This window comes from Apostichopus japonicus, chromosome 8 (assembly GCF_037975245.1).
Source record: "Apostichopus japonicus isolate 1M-3 chromosome 8, ASM3797524v1, whole genome shotgun sequence".
Lineage (NCBI taxonomy): Eukaryota > Metazoa > Echinodermata > Holothuroidea > Aspidochirotida > Stichopodidae > Apostichopus > Apostichopus japonicus.
In genome coordinates this window covers 20,624,991-20,643,980 of record NC_092568.1, presented here as the reverse complement: position 1 = coordinate 20,643,980, position 18,990 = coordinate 20,624,991, and the positions used below count along the sequence as shown (strand labels likewise).

The 18,990-nt window shown below is 37.0% G+C and overlaps 2 protein-coding genes across 7 annotated transcripts in view; one reads left to right on the top strand and one right to left on the bottom strand.

Annotated features, from left to right (window-relative positions):
* The window catches only part of LOC139970978 (CCAAT/enhancer-binding protein zeta-like), a 27,263-nt gene extending 16,578 nt beyond the window's left edge, over nt 1-10,685 (top strand). The window contains exons 15-24 of the mRNA XM_071977086.1: nt 1,532-1,652; nt 2,532-2,614; nt 3,438-3,597; nt 4,197-4,311; nt 4,961-5,100; nt 6,390-6,537; nt 6,897-7,120; nt 8,455-8,609; nt 9,236-9,317; nt 9,788-10,685. Of these exons, the coding sequence (XP_071833187.1) occupies nt 1,532-1,652; nt 2,532-2,614; nt 3,438-3,597; nt 4,197-4,311; nt 4,961-5,100; nt 6,390-6,537; nt 6,897-7,120; nt 8,455-8,609; nt 9,236-9,317; nt 9,788-9,942 (1,383 nt within the window). The 3' untranslated portion in view covers nt 9,943-10,685. The remainder of the gene's footprint in view (nt 1-1,531; nt 1,653-2,531; nt 2,615-3,437; nt 3,598-4,196; nt 4,312-4,960; nt 5,101-6,389; nt 6,538-6,896; nt 7,121-8,454; nt 8,610-9,235; nt 9,318-9,787) is intronic.
* Nucleotides 10,013-18,990, bottom strand: LOC139970981 (enoyl-CoA delta isomerase 1, mitochondrial-like). 6 transcript variants are annotated; one of them, XM_071977092.1, is made up of 8 exons: nt 18,856-18,990; nt 17,912-18,076; nt 16,427-16,554; nt 15,613-15,759; nt 14,886-14,984; nt 13,922-14,003; nt 13,189-13,305; nt 10,013-11,063 (listed from the first exon to the last, which is right to left on the bottom strand). In XM_071977092.1, the coding sequence occupies exons 2-8, from the start codon at nt 18,051-18,053 to the stop codon at nt 10,885-10,887; spliced, it is 894 nt and encodes a 297-aa protein (XP_071833193.1). In that variant the 5' UTR covers nt 18,054-18,076; nt 18,856-18,990; the 3' UTR covers nt 10,013-10,884. The 6 variants fall into 6 exon arrangements, with proteins under 6 accessions (XP_071833193.1, XP_071833196.1, XP_071833191.1 ...); XM_071977095.1 differs by having other exon boundaries at nt 18,945-18,963; XM_071977090.1 differs by having other exon boundaries at nt 18,819-18,959.

Genomic DNA, 18,990 nt, shown 5'->3' with positions numbered 1-18,990 from the left:
AAGGTACTGTGAAATACTGTACTGTGTTATTGTAGATGCTATCAAAACAGATCAGATATATGAATATGATAGAAGACAAAATATAGAGAATAGATAAGCTTTTATAAGATATGTCATCAAATGGTCAATCTGTATACAATTGGTTTCTTCAATCATGCTGCATCCAAACATAAACATGTTTGTGATGCTGTCAAGCCATCATGTAAATTGAGAGAAGAGAGTTGATGGTCAGTAACTTCTGTGTGAGCTGCAATCAATTGATTAACTCTTTGCAGGTGATGCAATCAATTAGTCAATGGCTGTAGGATATGGAATCATATAGTCAATATGATATTGCACTAAGATAGTATGATAATACATTGGATGCAATTGAATGGTTAATTTGTATCTGAGATGCAACCAAACTGTCAAATACTATAAGATATGTAATCAAATAGTCAATATGATAATGCACTAAGATAGTATGATAATACATTGGATGCAATTGAATGGTTAATTTGTATCTGAGATGCAACCAAACTGTCAAATACTATAAGATATGTAATCAAATAATCAATATGATAATGCACTAAGATAGTATGATAGTACATTGAATGCAATTGAATGTTTGACTTGTTTCTGAGATGCAACCAAACTGTCAATTACTATAAGATATGGAATCAAATAATCAATATGGAAATGTGCTAAGATAGTATGATAGAACATTGGATGCAATTGAATGTTTGACTTGTTTCTGAGATGCGACCAAACTGTCAAATACTATAAGATATGGAATCAAATAATCAATATGATAATGCACTAAGATAGTATGATAGTGCATTGGATGCAACTGAATGTTTGACTTGTTTCTGAGATGCAACCAAACTGTGTCAATTACTATAAGATATGGAATCATATAATCAATATGGAAATGTGCTAAGATAGTATGATATAAATTGGATGCAATTGAATGGTTAACTTGTTTCTGAGATGCAACCAAACTGTCAAATACTATAAGATATGGAATCAAATAATCAATATGGAAATGCGTTAAGATAGTATGATTGTAAAATAAATGCAATCATGTTGTTTATCTAACTAACGATGAAATCATTTCAAGTGTTAGCCGATTTAACATACATTTTTGGCTTGTGCCTGGTATGCTTGTGTATGCTTGTATATGCTATGTATGCTTGTGCCTGGTATCACTTTAGGACTGAGGTTCCTACTGAGCAGCCTGCCGGTTGTATCTGGGTCTGTTACAGATCTCAACCCAGCCGGCAGAAATATCAGCCCAAACCCTTGCCCTAATCTGAATATGCTGAATATGCAGCACCTTACCATCCTACCCTACAGGTTTGCTCACTTTCAGTTTTGAAATTTTGATTCTGTTTTGACACACATCGCTTCGAGCGATGTTTATCTCTGACCCTTGTAGGAACGTGACTCGAGAACCCTCACTCTAGACGTTGCCGAGGGAACGTAGACCTTTTATATTTTTAATTCTTATTGTCTTTTCTACCGGCTTGTCTCATTGTCTTCCAACCCGCAGGATTCAGACGAAGAGGAAACCTTTAAAGACGTTAAATCTGAGGACGAGGGGAACCAAACTGAGAGCAAACCAGAGAGGCAGGGAACCTCATCTTGGGTACATAAACAACCCATGGTGAAATGTAAGTAGCCTGCTTGACGATTTGTAATCAGATATTTTGTAAGATATTTTGCTCTGTGTTTTATTTCTCTTTTTATAAACCTACAGGAAGCAGTCTGAGGTTTAAAAGAGTACAGAAGTAGTTAGGACCTGTTTTTCCAAGCTTGTTCAGTTGCTGAGATGAAACTGCTAAATTTGCTTCATTCTTTTTGACCTGAAATCATTCCTTTTTTGCACCATATTTTACAATGTAATACATGGACAACACATGAAACTGTCTTTGTTAGTCACTGGTACAATTAAGACCCCCTCATGGGTTGGCGGTTGCACTTTGCGACACGGCAACCGACTCTAAGTGATCCATCGTCCATTCCAAATTAATAGCAAAGTGGGGGAAATGTCAGAAATATATTGTTTTTTTCCATTGATCATCAACTTTGCTCAAACTTGAAAAAAATAATTCCTGATTTTGCTGACAAACATGTTAGATTGTATCCATGTTCAGCTATTCCTGAATTTATTGTTATTTATCTCATTAAAAATTGCCAAATGCTTAGAGGTAGGTTAAGTTTGATGAGTATCTTTCTGTCTCTTCTGTGGATAAACAGTTGGTTGGCATGAATTATATTGTCAAAGAGAGCAACCAATCTGCAGCCTATGTTGTCCAGCTGACAAAATTATTTTAGCATTTGTGAAGTTTGGGAGATGCAAGTTGAAGCAATAAGTTGGAACTGTGGTAAGGTTGCATGCTGTTTCCTAGAAAGGCATAACTTTAGCAAGCTTCATCTTGTTAGTTTCGACAAAGCATCTGTTTCGTCTTGCCCCCATCCCCCGCCCCCTTAAGACCCTGCATTTTTATGACAACTTGTCAGAGCAGCCGTTGGTTTTTTTAATTTCTCAGGTAAATCAAAGGTCTATGATGCATTTGCGAGGAATCCTGTTTTCAGTGGTTCAGAAAAGGCAATTCCCTGGGAATTAATGAAGGTGAGGTTGATCTCAGGTTTACCTTATGGTATTCCCTTTTCTTTTGCTATAGCTACAGAGTTTGTTAAATTGATGTGTCTAAGAGAGAGGAAGTCGTGGCATGACACCAGAAGCCGTTATGATACAACACAATTTATTGAAAAAAAAAACAATATTTACAATACATATTTCGATTGAATTTCAAATGATGAACCTTGAATGCAATTCAAAATTATGAAGAAATTGTGTCTTTCTTTGTCTGAAACAAGAATGCTCCAAGCTGGCAAAAAACTCTCTATTATAATAGTCAGCACACACTAGTTGGATGAGTAGATCTACCCAGTGAATTGCAATGTAGTCTTTTGCATGATTTTCTTATGTTAATTAATCCTTAACGAGTTAACAATACTTTGTATCAGTTTGTTCTGTATGTGTGCTTCCTTGCAGTTCTTTGAGTTTGGTCAGAAATTTTAACAATATTAAAGCAAACCTACCTAAGACTTACTTAAAAGAAAGTACCAATTTATCATCAATCCAAGACAATAACTCATTAAGGGCTAAAATGAGAAAATTTTGATGAGCGCAACATTCCTACCTCATAGTTTGCACATATGTAATGAGTTTCCCAGATTTATCAAAACTTCAAATGTGCATATCTTGGAAACGAAAAAGAGCTTTTCAAAAAAATTTCAACAGAATTTGAATGAGATTATCACACACACAACAACAGATGTACTGAATATGGGGCAAACTGGCTACAGTGTCTGTAACACTTTGATGTACTCACGACTGATTTAAGAGCAACAATTAATCCTGAAATAAATTTCTTTGAATGATTTCACAGTTGGCAGGACACTTTCATCCGTCTGTATCTCAATTTGCTGAGAAGATCCTGACTGGCGAGACGATCATGTACGACGGCAACCCATTGGACGATTTCACCATCATGAAATTTCTCAACAGATTTGTGTATAAAAACCCCAAATCTAGATCGGAAACTGCAGGTTGGTAAAGACCTTCTTCACCCTCTGTCATAAAGAGACCTAATTTCGCAATGATATGGTTTTGTCATAGAGTTTTAGCCTTTTTAAAGTCGTGTCTTGTGTTGAACTCATAGTAAAACGGTTCGACGGTACCACACGCAACCATTATCGGCAGAAACTTTAAGGTTACCCGAAGGAAACGTAAATCCATCTCTTTCTTCCTCCAGAATTCGCACCAGGAATGATAAATGTGAGATGTACAGTAAACTTCATAGAATTCCGTCTGAAAATATTCAAACCATTATTAGTCGGTTAGTGGGACACTCTAGTTTAATTAGTAGATTTGATTTATCCATAACTCGCTAATGAGAAACAATGGAATGTTTGCAGCCACGTAGATCTCTTAAGTTCGAATGAAGGTCACAGTCCACGTCTTGTGCAAAGATTAACATGCCTTGGTCTTTGAGTAACGCAACAGGTTCGACCAGGAATTGCTGGCTTCTTTGTCAATTGAAAAACTCTCACTATGCCTTTGTCCAAACCGAATTTTTTTCTGGTCAAGGTTTTAGCAAATTTGGTTTCATTTAACTATGACCGTTGTCTATTTTGTGCTTATGTAGCTGCACCTTTTGAGAAGAAGGCTGCCGTGTCCAAAGACCAAGCTCCAGTGAACAGTTCGAAACTCTTGACTTTGCCACAGGACAGCATACCGATGGATGTCCAGTTTTTCCACAAGTGAGTTTTGTGCAATCAGTTGATGACCGAGGGTGTGAAGTTGGGGGGTGGGTGGGGAGGTGGGAAGGAGGGGACAAAAAATTGGAATATTGCAGGAAGTCATGGAAATTGTTTCTTCCTGAAGGAACCGACATGGAGCATAGTTAAGTGCGACAGGGAGTTCCTTAAATATTTAAAACATAGTGATATTTATATTGGTTTGAAAGCATAAGAGTCATAATAATAATAATAATAAGATTCACACCATTGACTTGAAGCTGACAGAAGCTGTTGAACAGGCAAACATATCTGGCAGAGGGTCACAAAGTTCCATCTTATATGAAAGGAAGGCTAAAATTCTTTCATTTTGTCATCATTCAATACCTATGTTGGTTATGTTAAATACCATGTGATCAATTCTTGAGAAAATTGAACATGTCGTTGCTAACCTTCAGAGCTTAATGTTGTGTAGTCGATGGGGAATGCACGGAAGTTACCTTCACCGTGAGTCTTGTTTGTGTGGTAACACCGGTGTACGCACTGTTTTGATATGATTGCCCAAGCATTGAAATCTGTGCATCAAAGTGTTGGAATTGTATGACACTAGTACTGCAAGCCATCCATGATGTAACAAGATTTGATTCACTCACTATCGATTCCATCCGATCAGATATTTCTCCGAGAAGAAAGAACTTGCGGAGAAGAAGAAGGAACAGGCCAGAGAAAGAAGGCTGGATGAAGGAGAGGTCGGCTCTGACGATGATAGCGGAGCTTCCAGCGTAGCAGATGAAGAGTTTGAGGAATTCATGGGTGAGCTTTTTAAGCTTTCTTTGAAGAGACTGGCCGTATGGGTGACTCTGTGAAATGTGATTCGAAATCTAGATAGGCAGGATGATACTGTAAACTGTGTTTACATTCAACCACAAAGAGGAAAACGAAGAGGCAAAGCAAATTAATTCAAAGCAAATTTACATCTACCAGGAATAATTTATCCAGGTACTGCATTGCCAAACGCTATGCAAAATTGAACCATAGCATTTACTAAGAGACAAAAATCAGAGCTTTCAATTAACTGCTACGCAAAATTTGAACTCTTATAATGGTTCCCTGTCTACTGAGATGAGGTTCTTAGATAGTATAACTACAGAGATACTAAAGTAGAGTTTTGTTTTCATGGTATTCATTGAATTTAAATATATTTATAAATATTTAAATATATTTACATATATTTACATAAATATATTTACATTTGCAACAATACAAATATACAATAGAATAGAACCAGACAGTAATCCAATGTGTTTTCTATTTTAAGAGACAAGATTCCAGGAACAAGGGATTCCAGCCACTGTCATTATCTCAAAAACATTCAATGACCTTGCATGGCCACATTCTTCAGCTACACTTATCGATAACATCATAACACTAAGTAAACTTAAAACCTAGCACACTGTTGATAACATTGAACATTTTGAGACGTTGATCTGGTTCGTTGCTCCTGATCAAATGTAAAATGGTTACATAGAAAAGGTGGTGTGGGAGGTCACATGTAAATTGTGTATTCTTTGAAAGATGTCGGCATGTACGTCACCTGTTTAAAAGTCATATGCACGACTTGGATATTAGTTGACAGATGTTGCATAGGTCACATATGAACTATGCACATAGGAAGATGTTGGTATAGGTCACATCTAAACCATATATATATAGAAACATGTTGACTTATGTCACACACATATGTATATATCTATATATTTAAAGAGGGGCTTATGTTTGGCTTATAAGTCACCTGTAAACCACACATATAGAAAGATGTGGACATGAATCATATATAAGTCATATATATATATATATATATATGTATATATATATATATATATATATATTTAGAGATTTGGCATAAATGTCACATTGAACCGTACGTATAGAAAGATGTCGACATGTGTCATATTTTAGCCATATATATTTATATATAGATGTTGGTACAGGTTACGTGTGAACTGTGCAATTTAGACACATCGTAGGTATTGTAAAATGTCTCGACATAGGCAGACGTTTGAGAGCTCTGTAGATGAAATTAACATGTTTGTCACTCACAGAGGAAGAGCTGGATAATTTGATGGAAGAGGTCGACTCTGATGATGCAGCAGGTGAAAGCAACGATGATGAAGATGAGGATAAAGTTATTGATGACTTTAAGAACTTTGCAAATGAAGATGACCTGGAAGATGGCTTGGACTTTGCCCGGTAAGAGAGCAACCATTCATAAGAATACCATTTTTTATCTGATGGTCAGCTTGTCTAGGCTTGGGGGAGAGGTCTAAGTTGATAGTTGCCCTCTCACCTTTTGTTGGGGGGTTTATTGACATCAAAATAGTAGAAGATCTTAAGTCAATGAAGTAATACGTGTGGTAAGATTTGCCATTCTATGCGCAGAATCCGCAGATTGGAGTAGCAATATATACCAAACAGCAAAGAAACTTTCTGCGATGAATTGTTAACTCATTACCCTCATAGTAGTTGGGTTTCTCTATACATAGAATAACATAAAGATGGAAATGTTCTTATTGCTTAGAACTTGTTGTTGTCCTCCCTTTCTCTAACAGAGACCTCAGTACAAAGAGAGCAAAGAAGAAGAAGGGGGCAGAAGATGGGAGTTCTTCAGATGAAGAGAGCGAAGATGACTCTGTCCTCTCAGAGGATGACTTTGACCAGAGTGACGTTGACGAAGGCGGTGACTGTGAAAAGGGCACTTTTGCCGTCGTCAAAGGCAACAACGAAGATGAACCAGAGTTTGATGAGGAGGGCTTTGCAGAGTCGGATGATGAAGGTAAGTGTTGCATTGAACAATAGATGTCAAAATCTATTCTCCTCCTGGAAGAGATTTGTGCGTTAAATGAAAAAATTTGTCATTCTGAAATTGGTCAGGAATTTGCAGTGTTGTGATGATGAGGAGTCGTGACTGTGAGTTTGCTCATTTACAAGAGTGAAGTGACTCAGAAAAGTCAGTCAAGTTTTTCTTACCAATAGATATTTATAATACAGTAGTGTCTTTAGCCAATGACTTCACGCAAGTCATTTGGCGTCTCATATTCAATTTTCAACGATAAAAAATTAAAAAACAGAATGCAAAAATGCATTGTGGTTTCGATGATGTTACATGAGCAGTTTCTTCATGAATCTGACGTAATGTATAGTGAGGGTGTACATGTTTACAAGGGTTTCACGATTTGACCTCTGATGACCCTAAATGACCTTTGACCCCCACCAAAAACGATAGGCTTCCTTTACACAATGTGGTACTCCTACACAAATATGAGGTCTGCCCATGGTTCCCTTCTTGAGATATCGTGTTTACGAGGTTTTCACAATTTGACCCCTGGTGACCCCAAATGACCCTTTGACCTCCACCAAAAACAATAGGCTTCTTGTACTTAATGTGGTACTTCTACACATTAAATATGAGGTCCTCCCAAGCTTTCCTTCTTGAGATACCGTGTTTAAGAAGGTTTTCACATTTTAACCCCTGGTGACCCCAAATGACTTTTGACCTCCATCAAAAGCAATAGGCCTCTTGAACTCAATGTGGTACTTCTACACACTAACTATAAGGCTGGTCTGACCTTCCCTTCTTGAGATATCGTGTTTACAAGCTGGGCATCACAAACGCACTCAAACACTCCCATAGACACACACATATGCCATCATGAATGCAAAGGTTACGATTATCATAGAAACCAAAAATGAATTACAAATCTAGAACGATGAGGATTCCCAACGTCTACGATTACCTCCAAGATAGAACAGCTATTCTTGACAAAAATATATAAAATGCAAATATTTTCAGTAAGTTATAAAAAGTTGGTGAAATGTCAACTTCTTCAACTGAGCGTGGATCAGACTTCAGACATTTTTGTGTGCTTTACTCGGCACTGCTGATCATGCTTCACTAGCCATGTAAACCTCATAGGAAGGGGGGGGGGGGGGGAGAGAGAGAGAACAGCACTGTCAGTATGATGGGTAAACTTAATGGACCCTGTATAAGTTGCAAAGAGCAAATTTCTTTCCAATGTGGGGAAAATATTAGACAGGAGGTAGCACTGCTACTTAATCACGGTGTTATACTTCATTCCTCAAATGTATCTCACTTGTTTGTTACTTTAGAAACTAAAGATCTTCCTCCACCAAAGAAGAAAACTAAAACAAACCCAAACATTGACAAAGGTGGAAACAAGAAAAAGGGAGGACAGAAAAAACGGAAAAAGAAGACGACGACGACCGTCGGTGAAGACCCAGAGCTCCAAGATAACGCTGACAAGGTTAGAGAACTCCTTGAACAGAAACTGATTCGTTGGTCGTATTATTATCATTTTAACATCGGTAGAAATACCCTACTACTACTATTCAAGTCCATTGCAGAATAACCTACAGTGCATGTTAAAATCAGAAATATGCAGATTCTGTCACTGTCATTAATATTGATTAAACATCCCAGCAATTACGATTCCCTTTGGATTTCCCCAAGAGAACTGTTGATGCCTTCAATTGTGCATTTTAATGATAGATCTAAATTCAATCTGATATCCACAAATATGAATAATTACTTCACTGGTTGGGGTTGTTGTTTTTTCAACAGTATCAGCAGCCTCTTCCTTTCACAAGATACTTGATAATTTATACTTGGGTCTACAAAGGCTTTTATTTTAGTACATGTGTCTGTGCATTGGTTTTTCAGCAATAGGGCTAACATTTCCAGTTATTTTGTTCCTTCTTGGATGTTTGGGGAGTGGGGGAGGAGTAAGTGTATTTTTTTTTTCATGTGGTTCATGTGAAACCTTGCAGTAACAACTACTGGAGTAAAAACTAAAACTAGTGATCATCTGTTTACGATACAAAGATTTATTGTTGACTTTTTTTTTTCATTTCATTTTTTTTGAATCCACAGTTCTCTTCCTTGATTGATGAGAATGTCAGTGCTAAGTTTGATCACATGACCATGGAAGCATTATCTAACAAGGACAATGCAAGTAAGTGCTGTTTCACTTTTTAAGTTTTGTGTGTGTATAATTTACCAGATTACTCATAGAACTGCAGCATTTTTGCCCTCTGCAGGGCATTGCCTTTTTGTGAAATACTTGTTTTGCTGAAGATTGTTCATGTTTTACTTACTATGATAATTAATTTTTTTCATTTTTTTAAGAATTGCATTTTTTGGGTGTTTTGTATATGAATTTTACATTTGTGAAGAATAGATACTTTCCTATTACTTTTCATATGTAACTAATATTGTTTAGCAGAGTTCAGTTGTGTGATTGTGGGACGCCAACTTTGATCGTCATAAGTTTGTGAGGGAAAGAGAAATGAGATAAAATCTGTATGGAAAATCTGTTACTGCCTGCTTGATGATCTGTAACGTTGGTGCGACTGGTTAAGTCTTTTCTATGAACAGAAAGAGAGATGTGCACCTTTCCACTACCTTTAATTTTTCCTCACGCAGACCGTAAACAGCTCAAATGGGAAATGGATCGACACAAGTGGATCAAGGGTCGAGACACCAAATCAATCATCGCTGCCAAGAAAAGCGGCAACAAACGACACCGATGGTTCAGTAAGAAGGGAAAGGGCGGCAAACCCAAGGGCAACAAGAAATGAAGGAATCTTGGATTCTAGACTTTGTCGCAATCATTTCTAGCTGAAGATACGAGAGGTATTATGCTGCATCGTCTCCATAGCTGTTGAAAAGGACATTTAAATTTTGTCAATGATGGAACCAAAGCGATGATTACAGATGGTAATATATATACATGTAGACTGGAATTGTAAGAAGTCGCAGTTTTGAAGCAAGAAGATGTGTCGAACATCATGGTACATGAAGTCAGTTCTGGTTTGAAGCTAGCAAACTATTTCAACATCATGCTACAGTTTTGTACACATAGAGAAGCCGTCACAACAACGTTATATCAACGACCCTAACTGAGAATTAAATGATAGAATATGAAAAACTGAAAATAACTGTTTAACCCTAACAGATGATTTTATGGCATCCTGCTCAAGTCGTCTTACTGATGAATAATGGGCATCAACAGTGCTCTAGTTTGAACAAAATCCTCTGAGAATAGAAAACTATTTGCAACGACTAGCTTTTCTTAGATTGATGCTAACATCATCATGATATTAAAACAAATGAGATCTTTTTGGTTGGCTCAAATATATCATACTTGCTTTCTAATGCACATTGCCATTTCAGAAGGGTTCCCCCCACCCCACCCCCCAAGTTTGTATCCTCTGATACTTTTTTGCTGGGGTCAAAATCTACCAATGATGACAAAAATGCATAAAAGAAAGATGAGAACACAATTACACTCAGTCTGTTATATTGATCAAACAAATACTTTTATCTAACAAATAGTAAAAATGTAGTCAATTAATTTCAATGCTTCTAGGCACTTAGAATAGTTGATTATAAAATCCTAGTCAGTAGGAAATGATAGAAAAGGACTGTGTTTATTTCAGTTCAACTTAGAAGAAGATCTTGCTGGAATCGAAAACGCCAGGCTCTCAAACTCCTTGTACCAAACGTTGTTTGGATATTCATTAACTAGGTTTGTTGTTCTTCCTCTCCTTCAGTCTTTTCAAAGCCCGAGCTATATTCCTTTGTATATTAGGCTGCATTACCAATGCAGCATTTTGATCTACTTCTACATCTTTTACCTCGTTGACTCGGTCGATCAAACTTTGTCTGAGATCCTGCTTTATGGCCACTCTGGCATGATCTGAACGGAGAGAGATAATAATAATGATAATAATCAGCAGTTATTTTTAGAGATAACCATGATAACCAAAAATATATTATTTGTGGCAAAATATGGAAGAAGGTTATTTCAGCTTTCATCTGTATTAAGGTTATCAAGACATTTGGAAGGTGCCTAGATATATCATCTTAAGCATCAGAGCTGACCCTTACAAAAATTTGAAGAAAGATTTCAGATCGTTAGCTTGTTCCCGAAAAAGGTTCATTTAAAATAAGAGTGGCAACACATTTTATTTCAGCATCTAGCTTCAGTAATTCTATAATTTTGAGCACTCCCCTCACCTGTACTGATCTGAGCTTACAAGGTGAGAGAGCGATTTAAAAAGTTACATTCGTAGAAACAATTGTTGGGTCTTACATATATATCACCTCTCTGCAATAATATAGACTGTGTCAAAGACATTAGCACTGTCTGTCTGTGTTCCCTGGGCTGCCTGTAAAGGTTACTTGTATTCTTGAAAATGTATTAAAAATTGATATCTGACATTTCTTAACTCATGAAGTTCTCAAAAAACTTTCACAGAATATTTACCTAGGGTCAGCTATGAGTAGCCTTTGAGAAAATTGGATGGCAGTAAACCATCTGGCTAATTCTAAGTGATCTGCACCAATTTGGTGTGGGTTGGAGGGGGGGGGGTTGCAGGGCTGGGTTGGGAGTCTAGGGAGTTGGTGAGAACAGCATTTGCATACAACAGGACACCAGTTGCCAGTAAGCAGTTGGATGTGTTTGCAGTGTGAAATAACACTGTTTGAGCCTACTGATAATTGCATTATATCAAATATGTACAATTTTGAGAAAGTGTTTTACTCAGCATACATGAATTAGAGCTAAATGTCTAGTTTGTTTCTCTTGTTGGGGGGTGGGGGAGGGGAGGGGGGATCGGAGGGGGGAGGGGAGAGATTACCACTGCTTATTACATACACCAATTTGAGTCTTTTTGGATAAGAATAAAAGTTTACCAGACTTTGTACACTATGGTGCATTTGTAACATGAGTTATGGAAAATGAAGTTTTATTGTGAAAGTCAACAAGTTAACTTTGCTACAAAACAAAGACACAATCATCTGGAAGACAATGCACTTGGGATATATTTTATTTTAGAATTGCAGAATCAAATCCTCTCTCTTAATCATAGCTCATGAATGTCTTGCACTCGTCTTGGTAATCCCAAAGGATGATTTACAAGACCTTCCATATTGTGTAATATTGTGACGAGCCCGCTTCCTCCGATAGTAAAACTATATCGGGACTCGCGATAGAAAGGTACTGGGATATCTTGATGCCGTATTTATGCTTCTTCAGGAGATGTCTCGAACGGAAGAAAACAATGAGTTCACAGAAAAGCAATTTGACGAGATAGGATTTGATTAATGATTCGGTATAATTTCTTCTCTGTCGATTCTCTTTACAAATAAAACTAAATTACAATGATTTGACTTGACTTGACTTGACTCCGTCAATTAAGCAATTAAAAGGAGTGATGAAATGGTAACGAAGCGACGAGCTGATCACGGAGCGCTGACGGAGTGATGAAACTTTCGGCCCCCTTTTACTTTTAAACCTTACTTCCATAAAATCTCACTGCGCATAATCAGTAGGCAGCCAATAACCTGACCATCCTGTATTAACTTAACGATATAAAAATAAGTGCGCTGGCACTGATCTGCCCTGATTGGTTGGGAGTTTGGAAGTCCATCCCCTTTCTATGGAAACTTCCATACCACGTGAGAGAACCTTCTCGAATGTTCCACAGACATAATGGAATCTATTTTGGGAAAAGGCCCTGTACCAAGATTCAATAAGATAGTTAAAAACTTCTCGTGGGAAAACTGAATCCATGACCTAGATAAATACATAAGAGGCCTGTAAGGTGTCTCGATGGAGTTTTTCGGTAACATCAAAGAGATGGTATCACTATTTCATAACAATTGTTCACTAATAATTTTTAAAATGATAATCAAGAATGTTTGGAGAAAAATAAGGGACTGCCCTTGAATGATTTAACTTTTAAAAGAGTGACCGTCTGACATAAAGCGAAATAAATTTTGTAATTTGGTTTGAGACATTTGATGTTTATTATTTTTACCTGGTATTTCTAGCCATCTTGGCACCTCCTGTCTTGCTTTTTCAAATACTCGGTTCAACGGCACAATTTCATCCACTAAACCATTTTCCAAAGCTTGATGGCTTGTAAACAGAGTTCCTGGAGAAACAGAGAAGTTAAAAGCTATGCACGTTCAGATTGAGTATTGAATGGTGATTTGAAACTGTTCAAAATTATAGAAGGTGATCTATTCATTCCCATGCATAATGATATTCATTAAACCTTATGAAGGCTCACCCTTTGTAATGCAGGGCCACCCTCCATAATGCAGGGTGACCCTATGTAATGTAGGATAACCCTTTATAACACATGGTCACTCTACATGATGCAGAGGCACCCGACATGATGCAGGGTCACCCTTCGGAATGATCCCTTTAGAATGATCCCAATTTTATTCCTCCTCCCATGTCAATCTACCCATCCTCATCCTTTCATTGAGCATTGTTTTGAACACTAGGCTTTGAACACTAGGTTTTGAACACTAGGCTTTGAACACTAGACTAGGCTTTATAATAACCATAAATTAGATAGCCAGGGAGGTCGCTAAATTTAAAAACAAAACGAAAAATTGTTCGTACAGAATCACTTTTAAAAAAAAAGAGGTTTTGTTCAAAAATTCAAACTCATTAACCATTAAACCTTTGACAATGTGTTCTGCTAAATGAAAAATGACATTAGTTGTTTTTAGATAAGACCAGTTGATATTGCCACACACCCAGTTGAACTGCCTTGGCTGCCTCCTGTTTGCCGAGAAGATTTGCCATCTGAGTTGAAAGCCAGAATGGAACAGGTATTCCCTATAGAGAATGAGATCAAACGTACACAGAAATATCAACACATTTTGTCTTTTCTAGGCCTTCAACACCGTTTTTTTTTTTCCTACTCTTTTTTTTTTTTAAACCCTGTTCAGCATCTTCCTCCTTAACAGTACTAATTTTAAGGGAATTAAGTGGGTGTCCTTTAATTAATAAGGACAGCCCTTTAAATAACATCCCATAAGAGTAGTCTCCCATGGAGCTGCAAGATATTTTGCAGTTAACCCTAACCTTGAACAGATCAGAGTTTAGCTCCAGAATCAGAGGGCCTAATTATTAAATGTTTAACAAGCAATGGACATACAATTTATTCACTATATTATATCTATATAGTAATCATTTCATTAATCTTTTTACAATTATTCTTGCTGATGAGCCCAATTAGCTAAGGCGTCGTCGGACTAGTGATTCAAGATTTTCTGGTTCGATTCCTGCCTAGTTCATTACGTTGTGTCCTTGGGCAAGATGCTTTATCTCAATTGCCTCTCTCCACCCAGGGGTTAAAGTGGTACCTGTGGGGTAACTTGTCACTGGGCGCAGTATACAACTGCAGCCGACTGGAGAGATTGTCTCCAGGACAGGTTATCATTGACCAGGGGTAATATAACATCTTTAAAAAGCACTTTGAAACCTTGGTATAAAGCGCTTCATAAATCAACATTATTGCTATTATTACTATTATAATTCTACATTATTTAAGAGTGAAGAAGAAAATGAAACTCCATGGCAAAGTCAACTCCCACTATTTTGGAGTTTCAAAGCTGTGGGTTGTAGATTTTGTAGCCTTACCCTTAGTCAACCCACCTCCCCCCCCCCCCCCACACCACCTTGGTGCACACCACTGATCAAAATCGAAAGAAATACCATTCTTATAACTGTCAAGCCGGCCAAGTAGTCCTCCTCTGCCATGATTCTGTAGTCGCATCCAATAGCAAAAGCAGTCCCAGCTGCAATGGCATGACCCTTCAAAAAATAATACAAAACCAAACACTCAAGCACCTTTTCAAGGCTTTTTGATGCTAAAAAATCCCAGGAGAATACAGTTCTGTAAACAAGACATTTGAAACAATATAGAGACACTAATTTTTCTGCTTTATAAATTCCAATTTGATTACTATGTATCATTTAAGTACTGGCATGAAGATATATCTTGGTGACAGAATTTTAAGAATCCATTTTTTAGAAACTTATGGCCGTAATTAACATTCATAATGTGTAAAAAGGCCCAGGAGCAATTTGATCCAGTTCAATACTTATTTTCAGTAATACTGCATTGGTAGAGAAAAAACAGACAAGAAAGAAGAAGAAAAAAGACTGTTAAATATACTAAGCAAACCTGAAAACCTGATGGATAATGAAACTCAAGCTTTAAACACTTGGGCATTGTGGCCTAAAGTACAGATACCCCTTAATCTATATAGTCATTCTTTTTCTTTAAAGGTCTGAGATTTAAGGATACACTACAGAGCAAGCTCTGAAACTGAAACAGAGTAATTTGGTGAAACACAATCAATTGGTTAAACTCTCACCAGCTGGGTAGCTTTTTTTGTGATGCTGGGAAATGTTCTCTTTTTTAAAATTGATTACTCACATTTATAGCTGCTATTGTCACCAATCTCGTTCCATAAACAGACAACCAAGAAGCTTGAAGCCACCTCCAAAGTTCCTTTACTTCTTCCAATGTCTTTCCCAGGAGAGAGGGCAGGTCTATGCCTGCCGAAAATTGCCCAGGAAAAGCCTGTATGTAAAGGACAGCAAAGCAATTAGATATAAATTTTCACACACTTGGGGGGGGGGGCAAGAAGTGGCTGCTTCCATCCTCCCCCTGATTTTCAGGATGGAGATGGGAAGGGGTTGTTTCTGCCCTCCCTTCCATGGTAGCACTAGACAATCAGTAAGATCCTTTACAAATTAATATTAGCAAGAATAGTGACAGGTACATAAAAATGAGAAATTTTTGATTTACATATCCCATAATCTGACAAATTTCCATTTTGGTCTCAAAAATTTGATAAAATGACTTTTAACAAAATACCATTAATGAAACAACAATTTGGATGAAATTTCCATCACAGAAAGTAAAACCTCCTCTTTATGGTCCTCAATAAGGAACCAACCTCTGAATGTTGAGTATAATTAAATCCGAATATTCAACACAAGCAGGAAATCAATTCTACAATTGAAAGCCATCAATTTGAAACAAAGTCATGTGATACATGGCCCAAGAAGTAAATTTCTGCTGATGCTCAAACAAACAGTCCAAAGATGGAAGGATCCAGTCGATATCCATTGATATCAATCAAGGTACATTCATCCTATATCCCTATACCTGCCTTTCCCCACCCACCCACCCCTCCTCCCCCACCCTGCCTGCAAAGTGAAAAGAAAAAAATTCATATACTCACAGAAGTGATGATAACTGCCCTCTTGATTTTATCCTGCTCTATGTTCTTGATAGCAATAGTGAAATCTCTCAATAAATTTGGACAAAAAGTGTTAATTGGTTTCTTCTGAAGAGTTAGAATGGCCAACTCTATCGGAGAGAAAGATAGACTCAGGGTAATCATTTTTAGTGTTCAGATTTTCGTCTAGCAGTTTGAAGACTCTAAAATGCATGTCTTATAAAATACTATAGTTCCTGTGTTCAAAATTTTTGCATAATATGTACATATCAATTTGCAAATCAATACTGCAGTACTGGATAAAATATATGCCATGACACAGTCTGTTCAATTATTCATGTATGTGGTTATAGTGTGTTGAATACATAGCCTACTGTAATACATGCATTCAACACATCACACACCTGTCCACAGTTGAATACTTCTTCATATAGGTTTTTGAAAAAACAAACACGTTTAACGATAGTTACTTAACACATTTGGTTGAAACTGCTTACTCTTTTCTTCCGATGAAATATACCTTCAGGAACAGCATTTTTTGTAAGTGTTGCTTAAATGATTAATGAATTTAAAACTACTAAAATATGTAAAAAGTCTTGGTAACTTCTGCTGTTTTTTTTTGCAACATTAAAAATAGACGCTTCTTTTATACCTACCAAATTTTCGTACTTGAGTTACCTATCCTATTTTGCATACAAGAATTGAAGCTTGTGAATCATTATTTTCATTAAATTTTATAGCCCTAAATATTTGCTAATTGGATGAAACCTACACTACTTTACATCTAGAATTAGTCAAGAAACTTGAATGAATCTGGTTAGAAGTTAAAAACACTGTTCTTGAAATGACAATCACCTAATTCAAAGCCATATAAATAACAGGGAAAACAAAATGAAGACTGCATCAACGCTACTAATCTTCATAGTATGCATTGACATACCAGGCATCGAAGACATACGTTTTAAAAAAAAGCAAACGTATCCTATGTGTTTTCTAAAGATTCCTCTCATTTAGGGTGAAATGTAAATTTGCAGATACTTTAGTCTAGCTTCAATAATATTACAGTGACCTACATATATATAACAGACGCCTATTATGTATCCATTACACACCAGCAAGTTTATACACTTAATTGACTAACATTGTGGATATTGTTGCAGATTGCCCAAGCACAAAACTATCTTGATGATCATGCATTACACTCTGAATTTCTTGAAATAATTAGTGATCAAAGTACTGATAGCAAATGGTGCATCAAATTTGATATTGCTACCCACAACTGACCCCCCCCCCCCCCCCAAGAAAAAGAAGAAGAGTAAACTTCTATAATCTTCATTTGTAAAATGGGGAATATGCAGTAGGCCTGTCATAATCCCTCAATACATTTTTTGGGTTACTACAAAAGCAGTCTGGGCTTGGCAAAACCCTTGATCAAAATCTGGCATATTTACTGACATGTCCTCTTCTGGTCACATCTCAAGTTCTGACCTTTAATCTCTTCATCATCTTGGACTGAAACATAGGAACTGCTATCCGAAGACAGCTTCCGTGTGAATGAATTAGTCGTTGAAGTACTTCTTTCTAACATCTTCAAAATGCTATGACACCTGCTGAATTGATGCGGAACCATTTTGAGTGGTAATCTGTATGAGGCTGGCATATGTTGAGAAAAATACAGTTCAGATATTTAATGGTATTAAAGCAGTTTTAACATCTTGGATCATGGATATACTGCATCAAACATTTCTACAGTACCTTGTGCCATTAGTATAACAGCCGATGGATCATATGCTATACGTCATGTTTTCTTTTAAACATAATTACACCTATTTTCATAGCATTTACAGTAAGCATAACTTATCAACGTATTGTAAGAATAATCATAAAGTTGTGTTTTCTAAGCCGCTTTCTTTGGCAAAACAGCTGACACAAGGGGTATCTTCAACTGGTCAATCACCCTGATCATAGGTAAGCAGGTTCACCTGGTGTGTTCCCATACATATGAACATTTTTATGCAATCATGTTACTTTGAGTCTGAGATCTGAAAACAGTACAGACAAAACACATTAGAATCTTTGACAACACTCTCTGTTGAAATGGTCGAGAGCCCCATTCTGTTTTCAAAGAATAACTTTTAGCATGTGCCATTAAGGAAATCTGTTAATTAATGAAGTATCGAACTGGCTGCCTACACCACCCGCCCCCCCCCCCCCTTACCCTATCGATATGTTTTCTAGCCCTAAATTAATTCAATCAGAAACATTTAAATATACCGTACAGCACAATGCATAGTCCAGACACAGTATGCAACTAATTACTAGGCTAGTACAGTAAGCACTTCTCTCACTTTGATTTTGAACGTGTAAATTAGCAACTGTCCATATGACTACGTACTGTACTAAGTTAAGTCACGGAAAGGAAATGTAGATACGTGTTACAAAAAGTCTGCCAGAGGTGCAAAATGTAGCCTACTCCAGCCATTCCACCCGTACCCTCATAACATTTAGCTGATTCGCTCACAAGCTCAACGTTACGATTGGACTACCCTGGGTTACTGTAGGCTTAC